General features: G+C 54.8%; 1 protein-coding gene and 2 long non-coding RNA genes across 7 annotated transcripts in view; 2 read left to right on the forward strand and 1 right to left on the reverse strand.

The window, feature by feature from the left end:
• On the forward strand, window positions 1–2,998 carry LOC112581740. Its single transcript, XR_003106332.3, has 3 exons — window positions 1–112; window positions 371–809; window positions 2,910–2,998. It is a non-coding gene; the product is annotated as an uncharacterized LOC112581740 (long non-coding RNA).
• LOC123331642 lies at window positions 2,856–5,643 on the reverse strand. The gene is made up of 2 exons (XR_006548394.1): window positions 5,530–5,643; window positions 2,856–3,118 (listed from the first exon to the last, which is right to left on the reverse strand). It is a non-coding gene; the product is annotated as an uncharacterized LOC123331642 (long non-coding RNA).
• Window positions 5,413–20,674, forward strand: part of LIMK1 (LIM domain kinase 1) — a 25,960-nt gene continuing 10,698 nt past the window's right edge. For 2 of the 5 annotated variants that reach the window (XM_025274631.3, XM_044936326.2), the window contains exons 1-5: window positions 5,413–5,558; window positions 7,259–7,355; window positions 14,520–14,658; window positions 14,922–15,031; window positions 16,588–16,794. In XM_025274631.3, coding sequence (XP_025130416.2) covers window positions 5,504–5,558; window positions 7,259–7,355; window positions 14,520–14,658; window positions 14,922–15,031; window positions 16,588–16,794 — 608 coding nt within the window. In that variant the 5' untranslated portion in view covers window positions 5,413–5,503. Of the gene's footprint in view, window positions 5,559–7,258; window positions 7,356–7,507; window positions 7,713–10,795; window positions 10,952–14,009; window positions 14,148–14,519; window positions 14,659–14,921; window positions 15,032–16,587; window positions 16,795–20,674 lie in introns of those variants that run through there. The other 3 variants (XM_044936327.2, XM_044936329.2, XM_044936328.2) reach the window with 3 other exon arrangements.

The following is a 20,674-nucleotide window of genomic DNA, read 5'->3' on the forward strand; positions in this document are numbered from 1 at the left end:
CTTTGATGAAGTGTGGGGAAAAGTTTGTGTTTGAGTAGAAATCGCAATTTGCAGAATCAAAAGAACAGGGAGTTGAGTCCTGATTCTTTCCAGTTTCGGCTTCCTGGCCTGGGTGAGTCATCATCTATCAGCTCTTTTGGTTTTAAGGCAGAGATAGCAGTGTGCAGACTTTACGACTGTGTGTGTGTGTGTGTGTGTGTGTCTGTGTCTCTGAGGGCAGTGGGAGTGGGCGAGAGGGGGTGTCGGTGGCCCTAACCTCCTGAATTGTTCAAGTATCAACTGTACTTAAACCACTGAACTGTACACTTAAAAATGGTCAAGATGATTAATTTATACTATGTGTGTTTTTTTTTAAACACAATTTTAAAAGGAAAAGAAGCCGGAAAGGGAAAGGAACAGATTCTCCTCTAGAGACTCCGGAAGGAACGCGGCCCTTGATACTGCCCAGTGCAACTGAGTTGGGACTTCTGGCCTCCAGCACTGTGAACACAGCAATCTGTGACAGCAGCCACAGGAAGCGAACACACTGAACAAACGATTAACCCTAACATCAGGTGAATCAGTGCTATGGGGATCAAAAGCCAGGGAAGGAGATGGAGAGTGAGGAAGAATGTTAAGTCAGTTGGGATGGTGGGGGACACCTGATCTCAGGTGAGAAGCCCTGTGACAACCCCTTGCTTGGGAAGTTACGAGAGCAGAGAGATGCACTGTGGTTATTGAAAAAGAGCAAAGGAGAGAAGAAACAGGAGCAAAGAGTAACCAGGGACGAGGTCCCCTAATGGCTGCAGTTAAGAGTTTTGGATTTGAAAGTAAGGAAATGTCACACTTTGACCCACGTGTGCAGAGGCATCATGGGGGAATAACCCGGGGGCAGTTGTACTGTACACCCAGCTAGACCAGGGAGGAGGGGGGCTGGAGGGAGAAGCAGTGGAGTTTGGGATCTACAGGGAATCAGTAGAATCTGCCAATAGGATTTGCTGATGGATCAGGTTCAGGGGGCGTTAGTGGTAAAGAACTCGCCTGCCAACGCAGGAGACATAAGAGAGGCAGGTTTCAATCCCTGGGTTGGGAAGATCCCCTAGAGGAGGAAGTGGCAACCTGCTCCAGTATTCTTGCCTGGAAAATCCCAGGGACAGAGAAGCCTGGGGGGCTACAGTCCATGGGGTTGCAAAGAGTTGGACATGACTGAGTACACACGCACGGGTGCAAGAAAAGAAACAGGGAGAGAGAAGTGGAGGATGTCTTCAAATTTTGGCTGAGCCACTAAAGGACAAGGGTGTCATTTACTGAGATGACAAACACTGAGGGAGGAACAGATCCAGGCACCAGTTAAGAGCTCTAATCTGGATGCATTCAGTTTGAGGTGCCCATTTGTCATCCAAGAGATGCCACAAAGATATTTGGGTCTTTGTGTCCACAGTTCAAGGAGAGGGCAGGGGAGTCACTGAGCCACGTGTCTGGGTGAGGTCACACAGAATGGGCAAGGAGGGGGCAGGCTGCATCTGACAGCAGGGATCCCGTGATGCCAGCTCTCTGTCCCTCCCTGGGCTAGGACAGTTTAGGCTCTGGCCCCTGTCCTGTGTCACAGTCTTGGGCTCATCCTGTTGGTGTTCCTATGCAGCCTTTTGGCACCAGCTTGTGTTCAGCCAGGCCACAATTTGGCAATTTGGGCAAATCCTAATCACTGACCTGGAGTAAAAGCGAAAATATTAGTTGCTCAGTTCAATTCAGTTGCTCAGTCATGTCCAAGTCTTTGCGAGCACACCAGGCCTCCCTGTCCATCACCAACTCCCGGAGCTTGCTCAAACTCATGTGCATTGAGTCCGTGATGCCATCCAAACATCTCATCCCCTTCTCTTTCAATCTTTCCCAGCATCCCGGTCTTTTCCAATGAGTCAGTTCTTCACATCAGGTGGCCAAAGTCTTGGAGCTTCAGCTTCATCATCAGTCCTTCCAATGAATATTCAGGGTTAGTTGCTTAGTTGTGTCCAACTCTTTGCAACCCCATGGACTGTAGCCCACCAAGCTCCTCTGTCCATGGGATCCTCCAGGCAAGAATACTGGATTGCCATTCCCTTCTCCAGGGGATCTTCCCCACTCAGGGATCGAACCCAGGTCTCCTGCACTGCAGGCAAATTCTTTACCGTCTGAGCCACCAGACCTGAAGTAAGTCTTTCCCAAAGGGCTCTGGACCCCTAATCCCAAAACTTGTATCACAAACACAATCAGTAAAATATTTTGTAGCAAACATCACATATATATTTGTCACTTGGATGGCAAATGGGTACCTAAAACTTAACACCTCTAAGCCAGAGATCTTAATTTGTACCCAAATTAATATTTGGGAATTCTGTGGCAGTCCAGGGAATTTAGGACTCAGAACTTTTGTTGCTGGGGGCCCAGGTTCAATCCTTGGTAGGGAAACTAAGAGCCCATAATCTGTGTGGTACAGCCAAAAAATAAAAATTTAATATTTGTTCCCCAACACGCACATAGACATAGTCACTTACAAATTAAATACCTTCTTGCTTGTATAAATTATTTTTAAAATGTTCATCACATAACAATGCAAAAACAGAATCTAAGAAGAATGTTCTAAAGATGAAAGTGAAAAGTGGAAGTGTTAGTTGCTCAGTTATGTCCAACTCTTTGTGACCCCATGGACTAGAGGAGCCACCCAGGCAGGGTTCTCTAGTCCATGGAATTCTCCAAGCAAGAATACTGGAGTGAGTCGCCATCCCTTTTTCCAGGGGATCTTCCCAACCTAGGTATTAAATCTGGGTCTCCTGCATTGCAGGCATATTCTTTACCACCTGATCCACCAGGGAAGCCCCTGGTTCTAAAGATGAGATGAACAATATGTGAATGTTTTATTTATTAAAAGTAAAAAGTTGGTTTGTTGCTTTCAGTTAAAAAGAGACTTAACTTGGATGAGCAATGCGACTGAATATGTCAGATCTGATGAGCTGGTCCCCGGTTTCACAGAAAAACGCGGCTGCCAAGGAGCTCCAACAAGAGAGGGACGTGTCAGCTCCATCTTCTTGTGCGTCTTACAGCATCAGCATCATCTTCAATCTCTGCTTTCTTTTCCAGAATCTTACACAGCCACAAGTCTATTCTGTAAGGGTTAATTGTGTTAAAACTGAGTGATTGTCTTCTAGCTAACTGGGCACAGGCCCACAGCCCCTCTACATCCCCCTTGGTAGCCCCCTGCACTGGGGGCCTCTCCCAAGCCCCTTCACCCAGGAGTACTAACTGCTGCCACACTGAGGCTGTGCCTGTCTTCATGGATTTCCCTTAACTCTGCCCAGTCCATTGTCAAATCTCCTTTATTAAACTCCTCAGTAATCCCCACTGACTGCTACTGTTTCCTATATCAGCCTGGACCCTGTCTGATACATACCTTGAAGGAAACCAACAAACAAGCAAAGATGTTGCTGGCCAGCCTCTGAGGACCTACACACCTCCTTAGGACACTTTACTATAAGTACTTTAGGGCCATCTGACCAGCATAAAGTGAGGACAAGCATCAACCCTGCATGTTAAGAAAGGAGGGAGGAGGAAGAAGGGAGGAAGGGAGAAAAAGAAAGAAATAAACAGGTAGGGAGGAAAGAAAGAAGGAAGAAAGAAAAATTATGTTTTGTTTCTTCCCCCAGGTAGTTGTTTTGCACCCAGAGGTGACTGCCCCTCATGTAGGCCACTGGACAAAGCCCTGGCTAGAGAAAATTTATACACCCGATGGCTGGAGTTGGAGCATAAACAGCTCTGCCCCTTGTTCACTGGATGAACTTGGGTACGTGGGTCAGCCTCTCCCCATATAGGTTCCCAGGCAGTGGGATGAAGTGAGAGGGTGGATCTCGGAGAGACAGTTGTAGGCAGGGTGCTCCACACTTCCAGGGCTGGAAGGAGCACCTGCGCTTTGAAAGTCAAAGTGAAAGTGTTAGTCTCTCTCAGTCCTGTCCGACTCCTGGGACCCCATGGACTCCAGCTCGCCAGGCTCCTCTGTCCATGGAATTCTCCAGGCAAGAACACTGGAGTGGGCAGCCAGTGCCTTCTCCAGGGGATCTTCCTGACACAGGGACGGAACCTGGATCTCCCACAGTGCAGGCAGATTCTTTATGGTCTGAGCCACCAGGGAAGCCTGTGCTTTGGGCACCACCCAATTCCTCCGGCCACTTCTCTCAAAACCCTCCTTTTAGCAGTACCTCCTCCTGAACCCTGGGCAGGGTGGTGCCAGCTCCAGGGCTCTAGCACTGGGAGGAGCAAATCCCTGGGCTCAGTTGTCACCGTCTCCCCTGGGGTCTGAACCTTTAGCACACTGCCTGGCTGGTGAGGGCCTCACCTTTCCTCCCCACCCAGCACCCCACCTGCCCCTGGTGGGGCCAGCTCTCACTGCAGGCCTCAGAGAGGGAAAGGATCTGGCCGAGGCCCCTCCCCCAGGCAACTACTATGGACCTCAGGGTCCCGCGACGTCTCTTTCCGATAGCGTCCCGGTTCTCAGCCTCCACCGAGCAGGCCTGGATCAGACCGGCTCTGCGCAGGGAAACCGAGGCTCCTAACTGCGGGCTTCTGGTTTTTCCAGTAGTCATGTATGGATGTGAGAGCTGGATCATAAAGAAGGCTGAGCGCCGAAGTATTGATCCTTTTGAATTGTGGTGTTGGAAAAGACTCTTGAGAGTCCCTTGGGCTGCAAGGAGATCCAACCAGTCAATCCTAAAGGAAATCAGTCCTGAATGTTCATTGGAAGGACTGATGCTGAAGCTGAGACTCCAATACTTTGGCCACCTGATGCGAAGAGCCGACTCATTAGAAAAGACCCTGATGCTGGGAAAGACTGAAGGCAGGAGGAGAAGGGGATGACAGAGGACGAAATGGTCGGATAGCATCACCGACTCAACGGACAGGAGTTCGAGCAAGCTCCGGGAGATGGTGAAGGATAAGGGAAGCTGTGCTGCAGTCCATGGGGTCGCAGAGTCGGACACGACTGAGCGACTGAACAACTGCGGCTTCTACACCCTCTAGATTGCCGCATCAGAGCACACATCCCACCTAAGCCGCAGTTTTCGGATTCCGGATTTGCCTAGGGACTCGGAGGAGTGCTGTCGCTCTGGGAAAGATGAATGAAAGGAGGAGCGGGGCGGGGCCCGGCGGGAGGGGGCGTGGTCGCGGCGGGGCGGGGCTGCGGGAGGGGGCGGGGCCGCGCAGGGCCGTTCCGCAGCTCGCCGGCGCCCCGCCCCGCCCCCGTGCCGCAGCTCGGAGGCCCCGCCCCGGTCCGCCCCTCCGCTTGCTCCCCAGGCCGCCGCTGTGCGGAGCGGTTGCCGGAGCCGGTATCCGAGACGCGGCGGCGGCGGTGCCGCGAGCCCCGAGCCCACCCCGGCCTGGCCCGGCCCGCGCTCTCCGCCCCTGCCTCCCTGGCCGGCGGCGGCGGCGGCTGCGGGCGAGCGCGCGGGGCCCGGGCCGCCCCCAGCCCCAGCCCCGCCGGGCCCCGCCCCCCGCCGAGTGCATGAGGTTGACGCTACTTTGTTGTACCTGGAGGGAAGAACGTATGGGAGAGGAAGGTGCGCGGGATGCGGGCGGCGGTGGCGCCGACCTGGGGGCCGGGCGGGCGGGGACGCTGCGCTGGGGGGGAGACGGAGAAGCAAGGGGGGCCGGGCGCGGGGAGGGGGCCGGGCCTGCCCGCCGCGGAGGCCGGGTCTGCGGCGAGGCCGCGCCCCTGTGTCGTCCGGGATGAGCTCGTCCTTCAGAAGCCCGCAGGCCCCTCCCTGGAAAGATCCCCATCCCGTTTTCCCCTCCTCGGCCCCGGTGAGATGCTCCCTCCACCCCTCGCTGGCGGAGAGCCCCCTCCTCCCTTTCATCCCCGCCTTCTCCCATCCTCCGACCGACGACCACCCCGGAGGAAGCCCGGGCACAGCCCACCCGGCCCTGGCCTCCATCCGCGCGTGCTGTGTCCATCCCAGGCTCGCCCTGGGCCACCCCTTATCGCGTCTCTAACCGGCCCTTAGAAGAAAGAGTCGATGGGAAAGCCGCAGCCTTGGGTCCGAATCGCAGCCCCAAGTCTGGGCCGGCTCTCTGACCTTGAGCCAGGCGCTACCTTCTGGGCCTCAGTTTCCTTGTACAGTTGGCCCCCGCATAGTTGGCGTGCCTGGGAATCTAGGGGCAGGATGGGCAGAGCAGAGATATGAGTCTGCTGAAGCTTGTGGGCAGCGGCCCCCACCCCACCCCCTCCCTGCACCAAACCCACTGCCTGCTGTCAGTCTTGATTGGGAGGATGATTAGTCTTTCTTCTGCCCCTTTCACCTACTACGACGGTCCAAGGCTTGGGTTTGCAGGACAGTTACGGTAGGAAGATCCCCACGATTCCCTCTCTAGCATCTCCTTTCCTGGGTTTCCTCCTCTGAGCCATCTCATAGGCCCACCTGGTCCAACAAAGCTTCTACTCTGCCAGCTCCTCCAGCCCTGCCTTCCCCCCAGGTCCATGAAGGCCCACTTGGAGCCACCTTACGGAAGCTCCTAGGTCCCTGAGTCCTCTTGAAGGGGCAGGCTGTGGCCTTGGAGCCTGGTTGGTGACCTTGCAAGCTTTATCTTGTCCAGGGCTCAGTCTCCCCATCTGTGCAATGGGAAGGGGCAAGCCGGGAGATCTCGCAGGGCCCACCCTGCTCCGAGGGTGCCAGGCCCCAAGGATGACTAAGCATGCCTAGTGGCCCAGCTTAAAGAGGTGCCTGGCCTCCCTGGGAGCACGTATCTGGGAGCTCAGCCCTGAGGCCCTGGCCCCTTGTGAGGCCAGGGCATAGCCAAGCCTTCCAGGGGTCTTTAATACAGGACGCACCAACTTAGCGCTGTACACTCTCTGCCCTTCGAAAGAGCTCCTCTTCCTGGGCAGGCAGGAGAGGAGAAGGGGCTGTGACGAGAGTGTCAGCCACTGCCTTCCATCTAAATCATGCTGCTTTCTTTTTCCACATTTACACTGCCAGAGCGTGAGCTGAAGAATGCTGTTGCTGGGGGGTGGACCTCTGCTACCTCCTCCTCAGCTTACATAGAGAGAAATTGAGGCCCAGGGGGGCTTGGAGACTGAGCCATGGTCTCAGCAACTCTCATTCTGTCTCCTGCTCTGCATGGACACTGCTCAGCTTGGGTTCTGTGTGTGTACAGGGGGCTTTATGGAGGTGTACATGGGGTCCAGCGAGGCAGGCCAGGCCTACAGCAGACGGCCCCTCCTGAGTATGGTTCCTAACGCCCTTTCCACCCCTTACCCCTGCAGGAAGTGAGTTGCCCGTGTGTGCGAGCTGCGGCCAGAGGATCTACGATGGCCAGTACCTCCAGGCCCTGAATGCTGACTGGCACGCAGACTGCTTCAGGTAGGGCAGGCTAGTGGGGGCTGGGGTGCCCGAAAAAAGGCTTGCCAGAGGCAGGGGGATCTCTCTCTGGTCCTAGGCCTCAGTTTCCCATCTGTAAAATGGGGCATCTGGCTTAGAAGCTCCCTGGAGGCCTCTCTTTTTTGTCATTCTAGACCTCTGAAGAGAGAAAAGGAGAGACCTGCATTTATGCTGATAATCGCAAGGCCTGATGGCACCTTGGCAGGCAGGGGAGTGGAGGGTAGTCCACCCTTACCTTCTGGATGCTGGTGCTTCAGGGAGAAGAGGCAGACCAAGCAGGCCTTGGGAGGAGATGGGCCCCCGTCGTGGCCCCAGGCTGGTTGCAAAGATGCATAACCAGTAAGACCAGTCCCTTCCGTCCAGGACACCAACTCCCAAGTATAGGAGAGTAGGATCAGGGTTGTGGCGGTGCACGTGGGGATGCAGAGGTGGCCCAGCAATCTGGTAGCACCATCCTGAGAAACAGGGCCAGGGAGAGCCTTAGAGAGCCCTGTGGGGCCAGAGCTGGGGTCCAAAGGATGGGAGATTTCCCAGGTGGAGAAGTGTGGTAGGAAGCAATTGTAGACAGAGAGTCCAGCAGGTGCAGAATGAATGAATGGTAGAATGAATGGTGACGGGGCCTGGCCCAGTCAGTGGCCAGCAGAGTTCAGGCAGAAAAGCACCAAAAAGGAAGGGAGGTAAAGTTGGGGAGGCCCCGCTGGGGTCAGGGCAACTACCACCAGCTGAACGAAGGGTTAAATTTGGGCACTGGGGGCCGCCAACAAGGATTTTTTTTTTTTATGTTTTAAAAATAATTTCTAATATTTTCCACACTTTAGCAAGGGCTGGACACTGGTTTAAGGACTCTGTATAGTTGGATATGTGTGGTCTCCTTTAGTTGGGACACAGAGTGGTTAATTCTTGACCAAAGACACACAGCCACAGGGGTAAAATGAACATTGGCTGGGGAGCCCAGAGGAGAGGTGAGGTGGGTTCCATGTCCTGGGCTTCCCAATCAGGTGTTCAGAAGGAGGCCTTCAAGGAGGAACGGGGCTCTGAACAGGCAGAGAAGACCACATGCACGGAGACAGGGAAGGGGGGACAGCGCCAGCAGCTGAGGCATGGGAACAGCTCATCTGGTTGGACAGAGTGAGTTGAGGGATGTGATGAGAAGGCAAAGTTAGGACTGATGTGTGAAGGGCCCTGAATGCCAAGATAAGGAGCTTCTGAAGGCAGTAGGGAGCCAGCAGAGAGTGTCAGGAAGCAGGGGAGGGTTGTGAGCAGAAGTGCTACTGAAAAGTGCCATTCCAGTGGGCAGATGGTGGTCAGGTGACAGGGAAGGGACTGTCACAGTGGTTCAGGGATCTGTGCTCATAAGACCCGACCTGGGACAGTGACTCAGAGCAGAGAGAGTTTCAGATCTGAAAGGGACGCTATTTGGCAAGTTAGTCATAGTAGCCACTGTTCATCAGTGACTCCTGTGATGTCATGTCCTCAGGCCTTCACCATAACTGTAGGAGGTACCATCATTTGCCCAATTTCCATGTTAGAAACAGAGGCTCGGAGAAATCAAGTAACTTGCCGAAAGTTGCAGCAGCGGAGCTGGGACTCGAACCTGTATCTGTCTCACTCCAAGTCACTGCAGAGTTGAAGAAGTCAGGGACCATGGGGGAGGAGCTGGGGGCTGGTGAGTGGCAGGGGCACACTAATCTAAGCCATTTGGTTTTGCACCCCCGGGTGCAAAGGAGACGAGTGGTCCGTTGGGTCTGGTGGAGCTGGGGGCCAAGTTGGCCATGAGTCATGCCCTGTTCTCTTTGAGTTGGAGAAGCAGTAGGCTAACCAGAGTGGCCCTGCCCTGCCCACAGCTGGCCGAGGTGATCCGAGACCAGTCCCAGGCGGAGAGATCAGAGAAATCAGCCCACTAAGGGCCGGCAGAGGGGATTGAGATGAGGCTGAGAGAAATCAAGGGAAGAATTTTGGGGGTCCCTGTGTGTGGGGTGGGGAGGGAGGGAGAGTCTTGGGAGACGTGGGGAAGGGGCAAGAGTGCACCTGCAGAAGCCACAGAAGGGCAGAGTGGGGCAGGACGCGTGGAACCCAACTTGGGAGGGGTCCATTCCCTGTTCACCAGCAGAGGAGGGAGGCCCCCGGTGGGGACAGTAGGGAGGGGGCACGTTGGGTTTGTCCCTGGTGTGGTGGGGCCACAGGGAAGGCTCCCACAATGGGGCAGGGGCCCACAGGCAGTAAGAGTCGTGGCTTCCCCTGCTTCCATGACTTCTACAGCATTTCAGGCCCCACGCTGTGTGGTTCTCCCAACAGCCCCCAAACCTGGTTAAGGCCACCAGTTCTCCCGCCCATGACAGGAAAGCAGCTCATAAAGGAGGGACTGCTTGCTGGGCCCCCTGGAAGTGCCAGCCCCTGGGCTTCAAGGCCTTGCGGTGGGAGGGTTGCTGTGGGCCCACGGAACGCCTCTGGCGTTAGCACTAGGCGTCACTGTCACGGCAGGATCACCCCCTTTCTCTGTTCCAGCCTTCTGGAAGGTTGGGGCCAGGCCCAGGGTGGTCCAGGCTTCCTTTGGCCCAGCTGCTGCCTCCGGGAGGTCCGTTCTCAGAAAAGCATGGTGCAGGAGCCCCAGGGCTGCTGTAACTCTGGTAACATCTCCCTGGAGGCTGGTGGGGCCTGTAGGGCGAGAGCTCAGTGCGCAGCTGGCACTGGGGGCTGGAGCCTGGGCTGGGATGCCCCCCCCCCCCACCCCTTCAGGGGACTTTCAGGGAAGGAGGATGGACTGTTCGTGGAAGTCAACCTCTGTTCCCTTGGGGGCAGCACCAGAAGAAGCAGCTGCTCCCTGTCCCCAGAGAGTCCCCGGAGCCTTTCAAAGCAGAGGCCGAGGGGGACTTCCCAGGCAGTCCAATGGTTCAGATGCCACACTCCCAGTGAGGGATTCTCAGGTGGAGCTAGTGGTAAAGAATCCACTTGCCAAGGCAAGAGATGCAAGAGACACGGGTTCGATCCCTGGTTCAGGAAGATCCCCCTGGAGGAGGAAATGGCAAGAATTTCAGGAAATTCTTACCTGAAAATTCCATGGACAGAGGAGCCTGGCAGGCAACAGTCCATGGGGTCACAAAAAGTCAGATATGACTGAACACACACAGACACACTCCCAATGCAGAAGGTGCAGGTTCGATCCCTGGTCAGGGAACTAAGATTCCACAAGCTATGCAGCAAGGCCAAAAAAAAAAAAAAGAGGCTGCGAGCTGTGGAGGGTGCCTTTCTCTGATGTGCAGGGCTGAGGGCAGGGTGGCGGCCAGGCCTCCCCATCTGCACCAGAGCCCAGGCAGTAGGGCCTTCAGCTGCTTCCTGTTCTGAGCTAAGACCAGGTCCGCTAGCACCCACACTGCCGCATCCTCCTCCCCTGCCTCGTGGCCACGCTTGCCCCTCCCTCGGCAGCCTCCAATCCTGAGTGCCTGGAGTGGGACGGGGAAGCAGCTCTGTTGGCCCACCCCTGCGCTCCCTGCAGCCTCCGGGGGACCCAGAGATAGGCAGCAGCACAGGATGCTGGCCTCCCCCCTGAGAAGACGGCGTGTCTTCATCAGAAGGGCCAAGTAAGTGGAAAGCCCCCCTCCTGTCCCGTCCCAGGCCTCAGGCAGGGCCTGCGGTGTGAGGGCTGGGGCCGGCTGGGGCCGGAGGCCATGGTGGGACAGACCCACCTGAGGCCGGGTTCTGGGGCAGGAGAAGTGAAACTCCTTGGTCACTGTTGGCTGCCTGTCGAGGGGGAAGCAGGCTGAGGCTGCGGCCCCTGGCTCTTCTGGTACAGGTTCCCATCAGGCTGGCCCCCCAGCTGCTCTTTTGCACCCTTGGTATCCAGAAATATGATTCTGGGTAGAGGGCACCCCTGGGAGGGACTGCTCTTTCCTTGAGGGGGTCATCCTGGTTTCCCAGCCTGGCCTGTTCAGCACCCCCACTCCACCCCACCCCACCCCCAGTGCCCTTCTCTCCTGCCCAAGGTTGGCTCTGCCATTGCCTGCTCTCAGGGAGGGTACAGAATCCTGGGTGTTCCTCTCTGGACACCCTTTGTAGGGACATGACCTGCCCCACCTGCCTCCTCTGGCTCCTGCCCAGATGGGGCCCTGAGGGATGAGGGGATGCCCAGGGTCAGGGGCTCCTGTGTGCCTGCCATCAGCAGAGTCCACCGAGGCCCCAGGGGGCCGGCTACCAAGCCTCTGTGTGACCCTAGGCTGGGTCCGCTCTCTGAGGTGGAGGTCCCCTGGCCGAGGTAGAAGCTGAGCCCCAGGCTCCTGGGAGCACTCCCGAGGACGCTGGGGGATGAGAACTGCTCCAGCTGACGGAAACACTTATGTTCTCCGCGAGCGGCGAGCACCGTTTAAAGGTGCCTGGCCTGGGACCTCAGGGAGCCGGCAGGTTATAATGGCAAAGGCTGGGGGGATGCAGGCAGCGTGGGGAGCCCGTGGTGGGGCATCGGAGCAGGCTGCGAGGAGGTGGTTATTGGGGAGCTGACTGCAGTCTCAGCGCTTGAGTGAATCAACAGTCGCGTCTTCAGGGCTGCTGCAGTGTTGAGTGTGTGTGCGTGAGCGAAGGAGTAGTTCTCCGGCAGAAGAGCAGTCTCTGCCCTGGAGGAAGGTGACCGCCGCTGTCCCGCCCACTGGGGCGGGGGAGGGGGCTTCCAGCTGCCCGGAGTAGGGGGAGACTCCCACGGGGACACTCCCGTGACGCGGTGGAAGGGCGCAGTGACTCCCGGATCGGGGTGCGCGGCGGGAGCGCCCCGCCTCTGTGCGGAGCCCGCTCTCAGGCCGCCACCTTCCCTTCCGCGCTGGGTTAGAGCCCGCCGGGGGCTGCGCTAGGGACTTCCCCTAGGGACCTCCCCACCCTGGGGCGTCCTCCCACCCCCTGGCTCGGTACGTTCCTTGCCCATCGCCCACCCTGCGGTAAGACGTCCACCCACCACAGGGGCCACGAGTGTCGGGGCAGGAAGGGCCGCGGGGGCGCCCGATGACGTCATGGCTCTGGTCCAGCCGCTTCCGCTGCAGCGCCGCCTCCCACATCCCAGCGCTGCCTCCAGGAGCTTTCCTTGTCCCCCCCCCCGCCCACCATTGAGGTTTCAAAACCTGGGCATTTTGTGCTTTTCTGCCACCCGCCCCCACCCAAAGCCCTGAGCTGTGGTCCCCAGCGCCTCCCTTCAGGCTCCCAGACAACAGGGAACCCGCTGAATCCTCTTAAAGGGACAGCGTCCCATCAGCGCTCTGGTTGCTGTCCCCTCCCTCCTCCTCCTCCTCCTCCCCCCCCCCCCCACCCCCCTCACCTCCTCGCCAGTTGCCTAGTTCAGGAGCAGTTATGGAGCACAGTCAATGAGCCCTGCCACCCTGCAGGCTACAATAGAGTGGAGGCCTCCCCTGCTGCCTGGGGCACGGGCTCTCTGACCCAGTCCCAGTCTCTCCTGCCCTCCTCTCTCCTAGATTGTTCCTGCACTGAGCCAGGAGCTCTGAGCCTGGTCCTTCTATCCGTGTGTGACTTTGGCACATCATGCAGAGCACCCAGACAGCAGCAGAGCTGGACGGATTCCCTAGCAGTTCTCTGCATGGCATGTCCTCAGCTCAGACATACCTGTGCATGCCAGGACCCCGGGTCAAGCTCTACGAACCCAGCAGGGCTTGTGCCCAGGGTGGAGGGGCTGTCGGTCACTCAGAGTCCATTCTTGGATTTGTTCACCCTGGCTTAGCTGGGCTGCTGGTCCCCACCCCACCAGGACCCTTGAGCGTAAAGAAGCCAGGCATGTCGGTCTAGTTCCTGGCCTGTGGAGTTGTGGCTAGGAGGAAACCTGTACATCATTTCTCTGCACCTGCCCTTCAGGGGCTCCACCAGCCAGGCCTCCCTGCTCCCCATGCCAAACCCTGTTCCTGTGACCGGCAGCACCCATGGGGCTGGCTGGAGTCTAGGAAGCCAGGAGATTTCCTTGTCTTAGCTGACTGACTGGTCGAAACTGAGCTGAACTCCTGCCTTGTGTCTTAGTGCAACTGGGAGCATCTTCGTGGGGCCTGCACTGCCCATCTGTATGACCTTGGGTGGAATAGACCCTCTCAAGTTCATCTGCCTCATCTCTAGAAATGGGGATAGCCATGCCTGCCTCATGGTACCCTGTGAGGACTAAGTAAATTTAAGCAAAAGGTGAGCCTGTCATACAGAATGAAGTAAGTCAGAAAGAAAAAACAAATATCATATATTAACACTTATCTGTGGAATCTAGAAAAATGGTACTGATGAACCTATTTGCAGGGCAGGATAGAGACACAGATGAAGAGAACAGACTGTGGACACACCCGGGGAAGGAGAGGTGGGATGAAGCGAGAGAGCAGCTTTAACACTTATACACTACCATGTGTAAAACAGATAGCTAGTAGAAGCTGCTGCGAAACACAGGGAGCTCAGCTCGATGCTCTGTGATGACCTAGAGGGTGGATGGGGGGGTAGGAGGGAGGCTCGAGAAGGAAGGGATATGTGTATACTTACAGCCGATTCATGTTGTACAGCGGAAACCAGTAGAACATTGTAAAACAACTATACTCCAATTAATTTTTTTTTTAATGGGAAGATGTGAGCACTTAATAGGTCTTCACAGCTCCTAAAAGTCACCTCCATTTACATCAGCAGCCTCCCCATTGCTGGGAATGGGAGGACAAGAAGGGAGAAGAAGCAGCCTAGACTAGATGAGTGGGGCTCACAGTTTGTTCCAGTGCCCCCCGCAACATGAGTCCTGGGCTCCCAGGTTCTTCCCTGGGCCTAAGAGTAAGTCTTCTGCCCACACTTGGCCTTCTTCCTTGCACGACAGGGGATGGGGGCCTCAGATGAGGAGCACTTCTCACCCCAGGGCTAGCAGGTGGACCAGACACTCTGGGTGCAGAACTGCTGTGGTGGGGACGCAGGGGTTGTGATTTGAGGTTGCACACAGGACCAAGGCTTCTGGCCAAGGGAACATGGTAGAGGGAGTGGGGTGGTCACCAAATCCATCCCTGAGTCCACTCACCAGGCCCTGTGCCCAGAGCAGGCTGCCTCCATCCAGAGAGCACACCTTTCTCTAATGCTGCCTGGGGACTGGCAGGGCCCAGGTGTGGGGGGAAAGGGTGGGCCCCTCTGAGTCCCAGCTCCCCTTCCACCCAGGTGTTGTGAATGCAGTGCCTCCCTTTCGCACCAGTACTACGAGAAGGATGGGCAGCTCTTCTGCAAGAAGGACTATTGGGCCCGCTATGGCGAGTCTTGCCACGGATGCTCAGAGCACATCACCAAAGGGCTGGTCATGGTAAGTACGCCCCCCAACCTTACCTGGTGGGTGTGTGTGTGTGTGTTCACACGTTACTCCCTGCCCCAGATCTCTCTCCCATCATCTCTCTTGTTCTTTTCACTGGGTTTCTGATTCCCCAGCCAGCTCTGCCCCCAAGTTGGTTTGGGGCTGTCCTTCTGAGAAGAGGCAAAGGGGAGAAGCTACAGGGGCTGAAGGAACCTCTGAGCTGGGTTCAGAGGTGTGTGCACGCCCCCCCCACACACACAAACACTTGCTTCCAGGTGGCCGGGGAGCTGAAATACCACCCCGAATGCTTCATCTGCCTGACATGCGGAACCTTCATCGGTGACGGGGACACCTACACTCTGGTGGAGCACTCCAAGCTGTACTGGTGAGCGCCAGCCCCTCCCTGATCCTGGCGTGCCCCCAGGTCTCCCACGCCAGGGCCCTTCCCCTTTCTGCAAGAGGGCGGCCATGGTGACAGTGCAGAGCCCACTGGGAAATAAGACACCGCAGTCAGATGGAGGAAGCCTGGGACGTCAGCTCTCTTCCTGACATCATTGCTGTGTAACTCTGGCACCAGCGTGAGCGCTACCCCTGTAAGCTCAGGACTCATCCCCAGCAAGACCGCCCACACCCCAGACCCAAGTGCGGGGGTCCCCAGGCCACTCACACCTCTGACCAACCGACTGCAGACTCAGGGACCCCCACAGGCCCCTCAGATTTGATGCTTCACTCAGTGGCTCACAGAGCTCAGGAGGCAGCACAATCACTGTGCTGCAAATACTACAAAGTGACAGTCATCCAAACAGTATGGTCCTGGCACAAAAATAGAAATAAGATCAATGGAACAGGATAAAAACCCAGAAATAAGCCCATGCACCTGTGGTCAATTAATCTTTGACAAAGGAGGCAAGACTGAAAAGCTAAGATCAGGACCAGCCGGCTGGAGACACACAAAGGGCAAGTCCGGGAGGTCTGGCATGCAGAGCTTCCACGCGTGCCGCTCGCAGAATCAGGACACGTGAGCCGTCCTCCCCAGCGTCACCACGGTTTTTACTGGGGTTTCGTTATGTGGCGTCATTGACCGAATCACTGGGCATGGGGGTGAACTTGGGCTCCTTGAGGTCAGACTGGATCAGAACGGCAGCCTCTCATCCCATGGTCAGTCTTTCTGGTGACCAGCCTACCCCTACCCCCGCTACCGCCGCCTGAATCGGCTCATTAACATTAACTCAAAAAAAGACAAAAAATAAATACAAATTTTGGTTCGATGCATGGGTGCTCAGGGCTGGTGCACTGGGACGACCCTGAGGGATGGGATGGGGAAGGAGGTGGGAGGGAGGGTCAGGATGGGGAACACATGTACACCCATGGCTGATTCATGTGAATGTATGGCAAAAACCACCACAATATTGTAAAGTAATTAGTCTCCAATTAAAATAAATAGAAATTTTGAAAAAGAAAGAAAAACAGATAAAAGCAAACGCAAAAACATTAGCTCAAGTGTGGGTTGAGGGGCTCATGAAAAAAGAACACACTCCTCTTCTGAGGATTTAGAGCCTCTTTCCCAGGAACCAGGGACACAGATCAGAGAAATCCTTCAGTGTGGCAGCACTGATAAAGCTGGATTTGAGGGCAGCATGGCTTCTGAGGCTCCCAAATGGACTTTTAATGACTTCCTCCCAAATGGGATTTATCCCCAGGCCTCATCCTGGCCAGCTGACAGTGTAGACAACCCCGAATGACTGAGCCCCAGAGAGGGGCAGGGCCTGCTCCCAGCCCACCAAGCAGCCAAGACCCTCCTCCTCCCATGGGGAGCAGGAAGGCGAAGGTGGAAGGAGAAAAGAGCCCAGGACTGAGGGATTGTGGGGGGTGATGCTGCTGACTGCCCTGACGCACTTCTCTTCCCACTCTTTGGGTCCCCACCGCCGGCGGCTCTTGCAGCGGACACTGCTACTACCAGACCGTGGTGACCCCCGTCATCGAGCAGATTCTGCCCGACTCCCCTGGCTCCCACCTGCCCCACACGGTCACCCTAGTCTCCATCCCAGCCTCAGCTCATGGCAAACGTGGCCTCTCGGTCTCCATCGACCCTCCTCACGGCCTGCCGGGCTGCAGCACGGAGCACTCTCACACCGTCCGCGTCCAGGGGTGAGTGGCTGGGCTGCCAAGGCTGCAGCTGGTGTGGCTGTGGGCACGGATGCCTTAGGTGGGCAGGCCGACTCTGGGGCAGGGACTGAGAACGGGTAGGTGTGAGCCCAGATGGAGCCCAGCTCCAACAACCTGGTATACCAGCTGTCTGATCCAGTCATTCCTCCAAGAGAAAAAATCTGTAACAATTGCCAGATAAAATATTTAAAATGTTCTCTTTACTTACTGCATGACCAAACAAGAAAGAGAAGTAACCAGGTCAGGAACAGGTGAAGAAGGGAGCCTGAGGGTGTCAGCAGAGCATGGAAGGCAGCCATACCTTGAGGGCAAATCTAAATGGGAGGGGGGGTGGAATTAAGTTTCACTTTTGAAGTCTTCTTGTGGCTGAGCATCTCTCAAAGCCCAAGTGACTAGCTCTAGGAAAGTGAGTCTAATAAGAGAACACTTATCCCTGCTCCATAAAGTTGGAACCCCCCCCCACCCCACCCCCACCACAAAGTGCTCTCAAGGTGAGGAAAAACAAGAAATAAACCATGCCTTCCACCAGCGATTTCCACCCCTCCTTCCCAGAACTGCAAAATAAACTGATTTGAACCTGAACAGAAGGGGAGAGGGAATCTCCCCTGAGAATTCAAACACTTGAGTTTGCCAACCAAATTGACAAGCCTGGGTGGTTCAAAAAGCCTCCAGGAGAAGTTGTAAAAGTTTAAAGTACTTCTCCACTGGGAATGTCCCTAGGCCCAGACAGAAGCAGATGCAGGTGGGACCCACCTCCAGGCTTCAGAGAATTTCCTGAGATGAGTGTCCCAAGGAATAGGAGCCGTTCAGTCAAAAACCACAGAGCACGTGTGGCAACAAGGCACTGTGAGCGCAAGCTGACGGCAGCAATGGGGCAGAAGCAGACCTACAGAAACTGCAGAGAGCAACGGGGCAGAAACAGACCTACAGAAACTGCAGAGAGCAACGGGGCAGAAGCAGACCTACAGAAACTGCAGAGAGCAACGGGGCAGAAGCAGACCTACAGAAACTGCAGAGAGCGAGATTATCAGAGACCATGTAAAATACGCACACTCCGTGTGTGTTCTTTTTCTGTTTACTCCATGCATTTTAATAAGTAAGAGATGCTTGGGAAAAGTGAGTAAAGAGCAAATGTATTTGGAAAAGAACCAAATAGCACCTCTAGAAGTGAAATACAGGTTTAGCATTAGAGCAGGGTTTTAAACAGCTGAAGTGAGAAGCAGAAACACGAGATGAAAGTAGAGAAAGAAAGGCTAAGATGTACTAAGAAAGTAGAGAGGCTTAAGAAAGTAGAGAAAGAGAGGACAGAGTGAGTGGATCTAATTATCTATCTAGAATCCCAGAAGAGAGAATGGGAGAGAGGCAGTATTTAACAGCTGAGAACTTCCCAGAGGGGATAAAAGATGTCAATCCACAAACTCAAACCCGGTAAATCCCAAACAGAAAAATAAGAAATCTACCCATGGACCACCCCACCTAGTGAAACTACAACACAAAGGCCAAAAAATATATATCTTAAAAGTAGCCATAGGGAAGAAACAAATTTTCCTTCAAAAAAAGACCTGAGTGTGTTCTGGTGGTTGAGACTCCAAGCTTCCATTGCACTGGGCTCGGGTTCGATCCCTGGTCAGGCAACTAGAAATCCTGCATGCCGCAACTAAGACCTGGCGCAGCCAGATAATTTTAAAAAGACAAAACAGAATTCTATACTTGATGAAAATGTCCTTCAAGGGTGAAGGTAAGGGGCTTCCCTGGTGGCCGAGTGGTAAAGAATCGGCCTGCCAATGCAGGAGACATGGGTTCAATCCCTGATCTGGGAAGATCCCACATGCTGCGGAGCAACTAAGTCTGTGCACATTAACTATTGAGACTGTGCTCTGGAGCCTGGGAGCCACAGCTGCTGAGCCCAGGCGCCTGAAACCCGTGCTCCACGATGAGAAACCCGCACACTGCAACACGTAGCCCCCACGCACTGCAGCTACAGAAAAGCCAGCACTGCAACGAAGACCTAGCCCAGCTCCAAAAAACAACAAACAGATAAATCAATTAAAAATTAAAAAAAGGAATGAAGGTGAAATAAAGATGTGTTAAAGCAGACAAAACAGGATTTGATACCCGCAGATCATCCCTAAAGAAAATTCTAAAGGATGAAGAAAAGGCCTGAGATGCAAGAAGAAATGAAAGTTAAGGGGCCAAGCCAGTGGTTCATACGCTGTGTGACACTGAGCTGCTTCCTTGTCCTCTCTGAGCTTCGTGTTGCTGCTGCTACTGCTAAGTCACTTCAGTCATGTCCAACTCTGTGTGACCCCATAGACAGCAGCCCACCAGGCTCCCCCGTCCCTGGGATTCTCCAGGCAAGAACACTGGAGTGGGTTGCCATTTCCTTCTCCAATGCATGAAAGTGAAAAGTGAAAGTGAAGTCACTCAATCATGTCCGACTCTTAGTGACCCCATGGACTGCAGCCTTCCAGGTTCCTCCATCCATGGGATTTTCCAGGCAAGAATACTGGAGCGGGGTGCCATTGCCTTCTCTGAGCTTCGTAGTCTTTGTCTAAACCATGAGGGAGTCAGATACCTTGGAGCCTTCTAATATTTCTCCTGGGCCTTCATGGACCCTTGAGAAATAGTTGTCTGAGTGTAGGACAACTACCCCCTTGGAGTCAGTGAACCGTTCCTTCCTTGGGAGTCAGTGAACAGTTCTCACACACCTGCTGAGTACCAGGCCAGTGCCTGGCGAGAAGTGAAGATGGTTGGGGCGGGAGCGGAGAGGGTAGCGGGGGAGAGGAGGAGGCTGGACTTGATGCTGTGTTTCCAGCCCCATCTGGAGCATCAGCCAGGCCAGCAGCTGCCTTCCGCACACAAGTGAGCAGACAGACTGGTGAGAGACAGGGAAACTCCCAGACCAGCTGGACCCTGACAGCAAGGCAGAATTTTAGGAACAGAGAGTCAATGACACCTCCTCCCTTCCTCCCTCACTGGGCGAGCATTCTTTCCAGCCAACGTCTGCTTTCCCAGCAGTCTGAGAGGGGCCACACCCTTCTCAAAAGCAGCCCAGCTTGCCCAAAGGCTGCTGGCCAGATTGAACTGTTTGTTTGAAGAGTCTTAGCTGGCCACTTTTTATTTTGTTTATGTGTATTTTGTTTATAGCAGCATTGAAAGGGAAGTTAAATTTATCTTTGCCCCAGCCTCCGCACTACTTGAGCAGGAGACTGAGGCAAGGGAGACGGAGAGTCTAAGGAATATATATATACACGCTTTCCTATTGGTTTTTCGGCCAAGCCGTGCGGTTGCGGGATCCAAGTTCCCTGATCAGGGACTGAACCCAGGCCCCCGCACAGTGGAAGTGCACAGTCCTAACCACTGGACTATCAGGGCAGTCCAGGAAATATATTTGGAAGAAAAGTTATGACCAACCTAGATAGCATATTAAAAAGCAGAGACATTACTTTGCCAACAAAGGTTTGTCTAGTCAAAGCTATGGTTTTTCCAGTGGTCATGTATGGATGTGAGAGTTGGACTATAAAGAAAGCTGAGCGCCAAAGAATTGTTGCTTTTGAACTGTGATGTTGGAGAAAACTCTTGAGAGTCCCTTGGACTGCAAGGAGATCAAAACAGTCCATCCTAAAGGAAATCAATCCTGAATATTCATTGGAAGGACTGATGCTGAAGCTGAAACTGCAATACTTTGGCCACCTGATGTGAAGAACTGATTCATTGGAAAAGACCCTGACGCTGAGAAAGATTGAAGGCGGGAGGAGAAGGAGCCGACAGAGTATGAGATGGTTGGATGGCATTACTGACTCAATAGACATGAGTTTGAGTAAACTCCCGGAATTGGTGATGGACAGGGAAGCCTGGCATG

Source organism: Bubalus bubalis, chromosome 24 (genome assembly GCF_019923935.1).
Source record: "Bubalus bubalis isolate 160015118507 breed Murrah chromosome 24, NDDB_SH_1, whole genome shotgun sequence".
In the NCBI taxonomy this organism is placed as follows: Eukaryota; Metazoa; Chordata; class Mammalia; order Artiodactyla; family Bovidae; genus Bubalus; species Bubalus bubalis.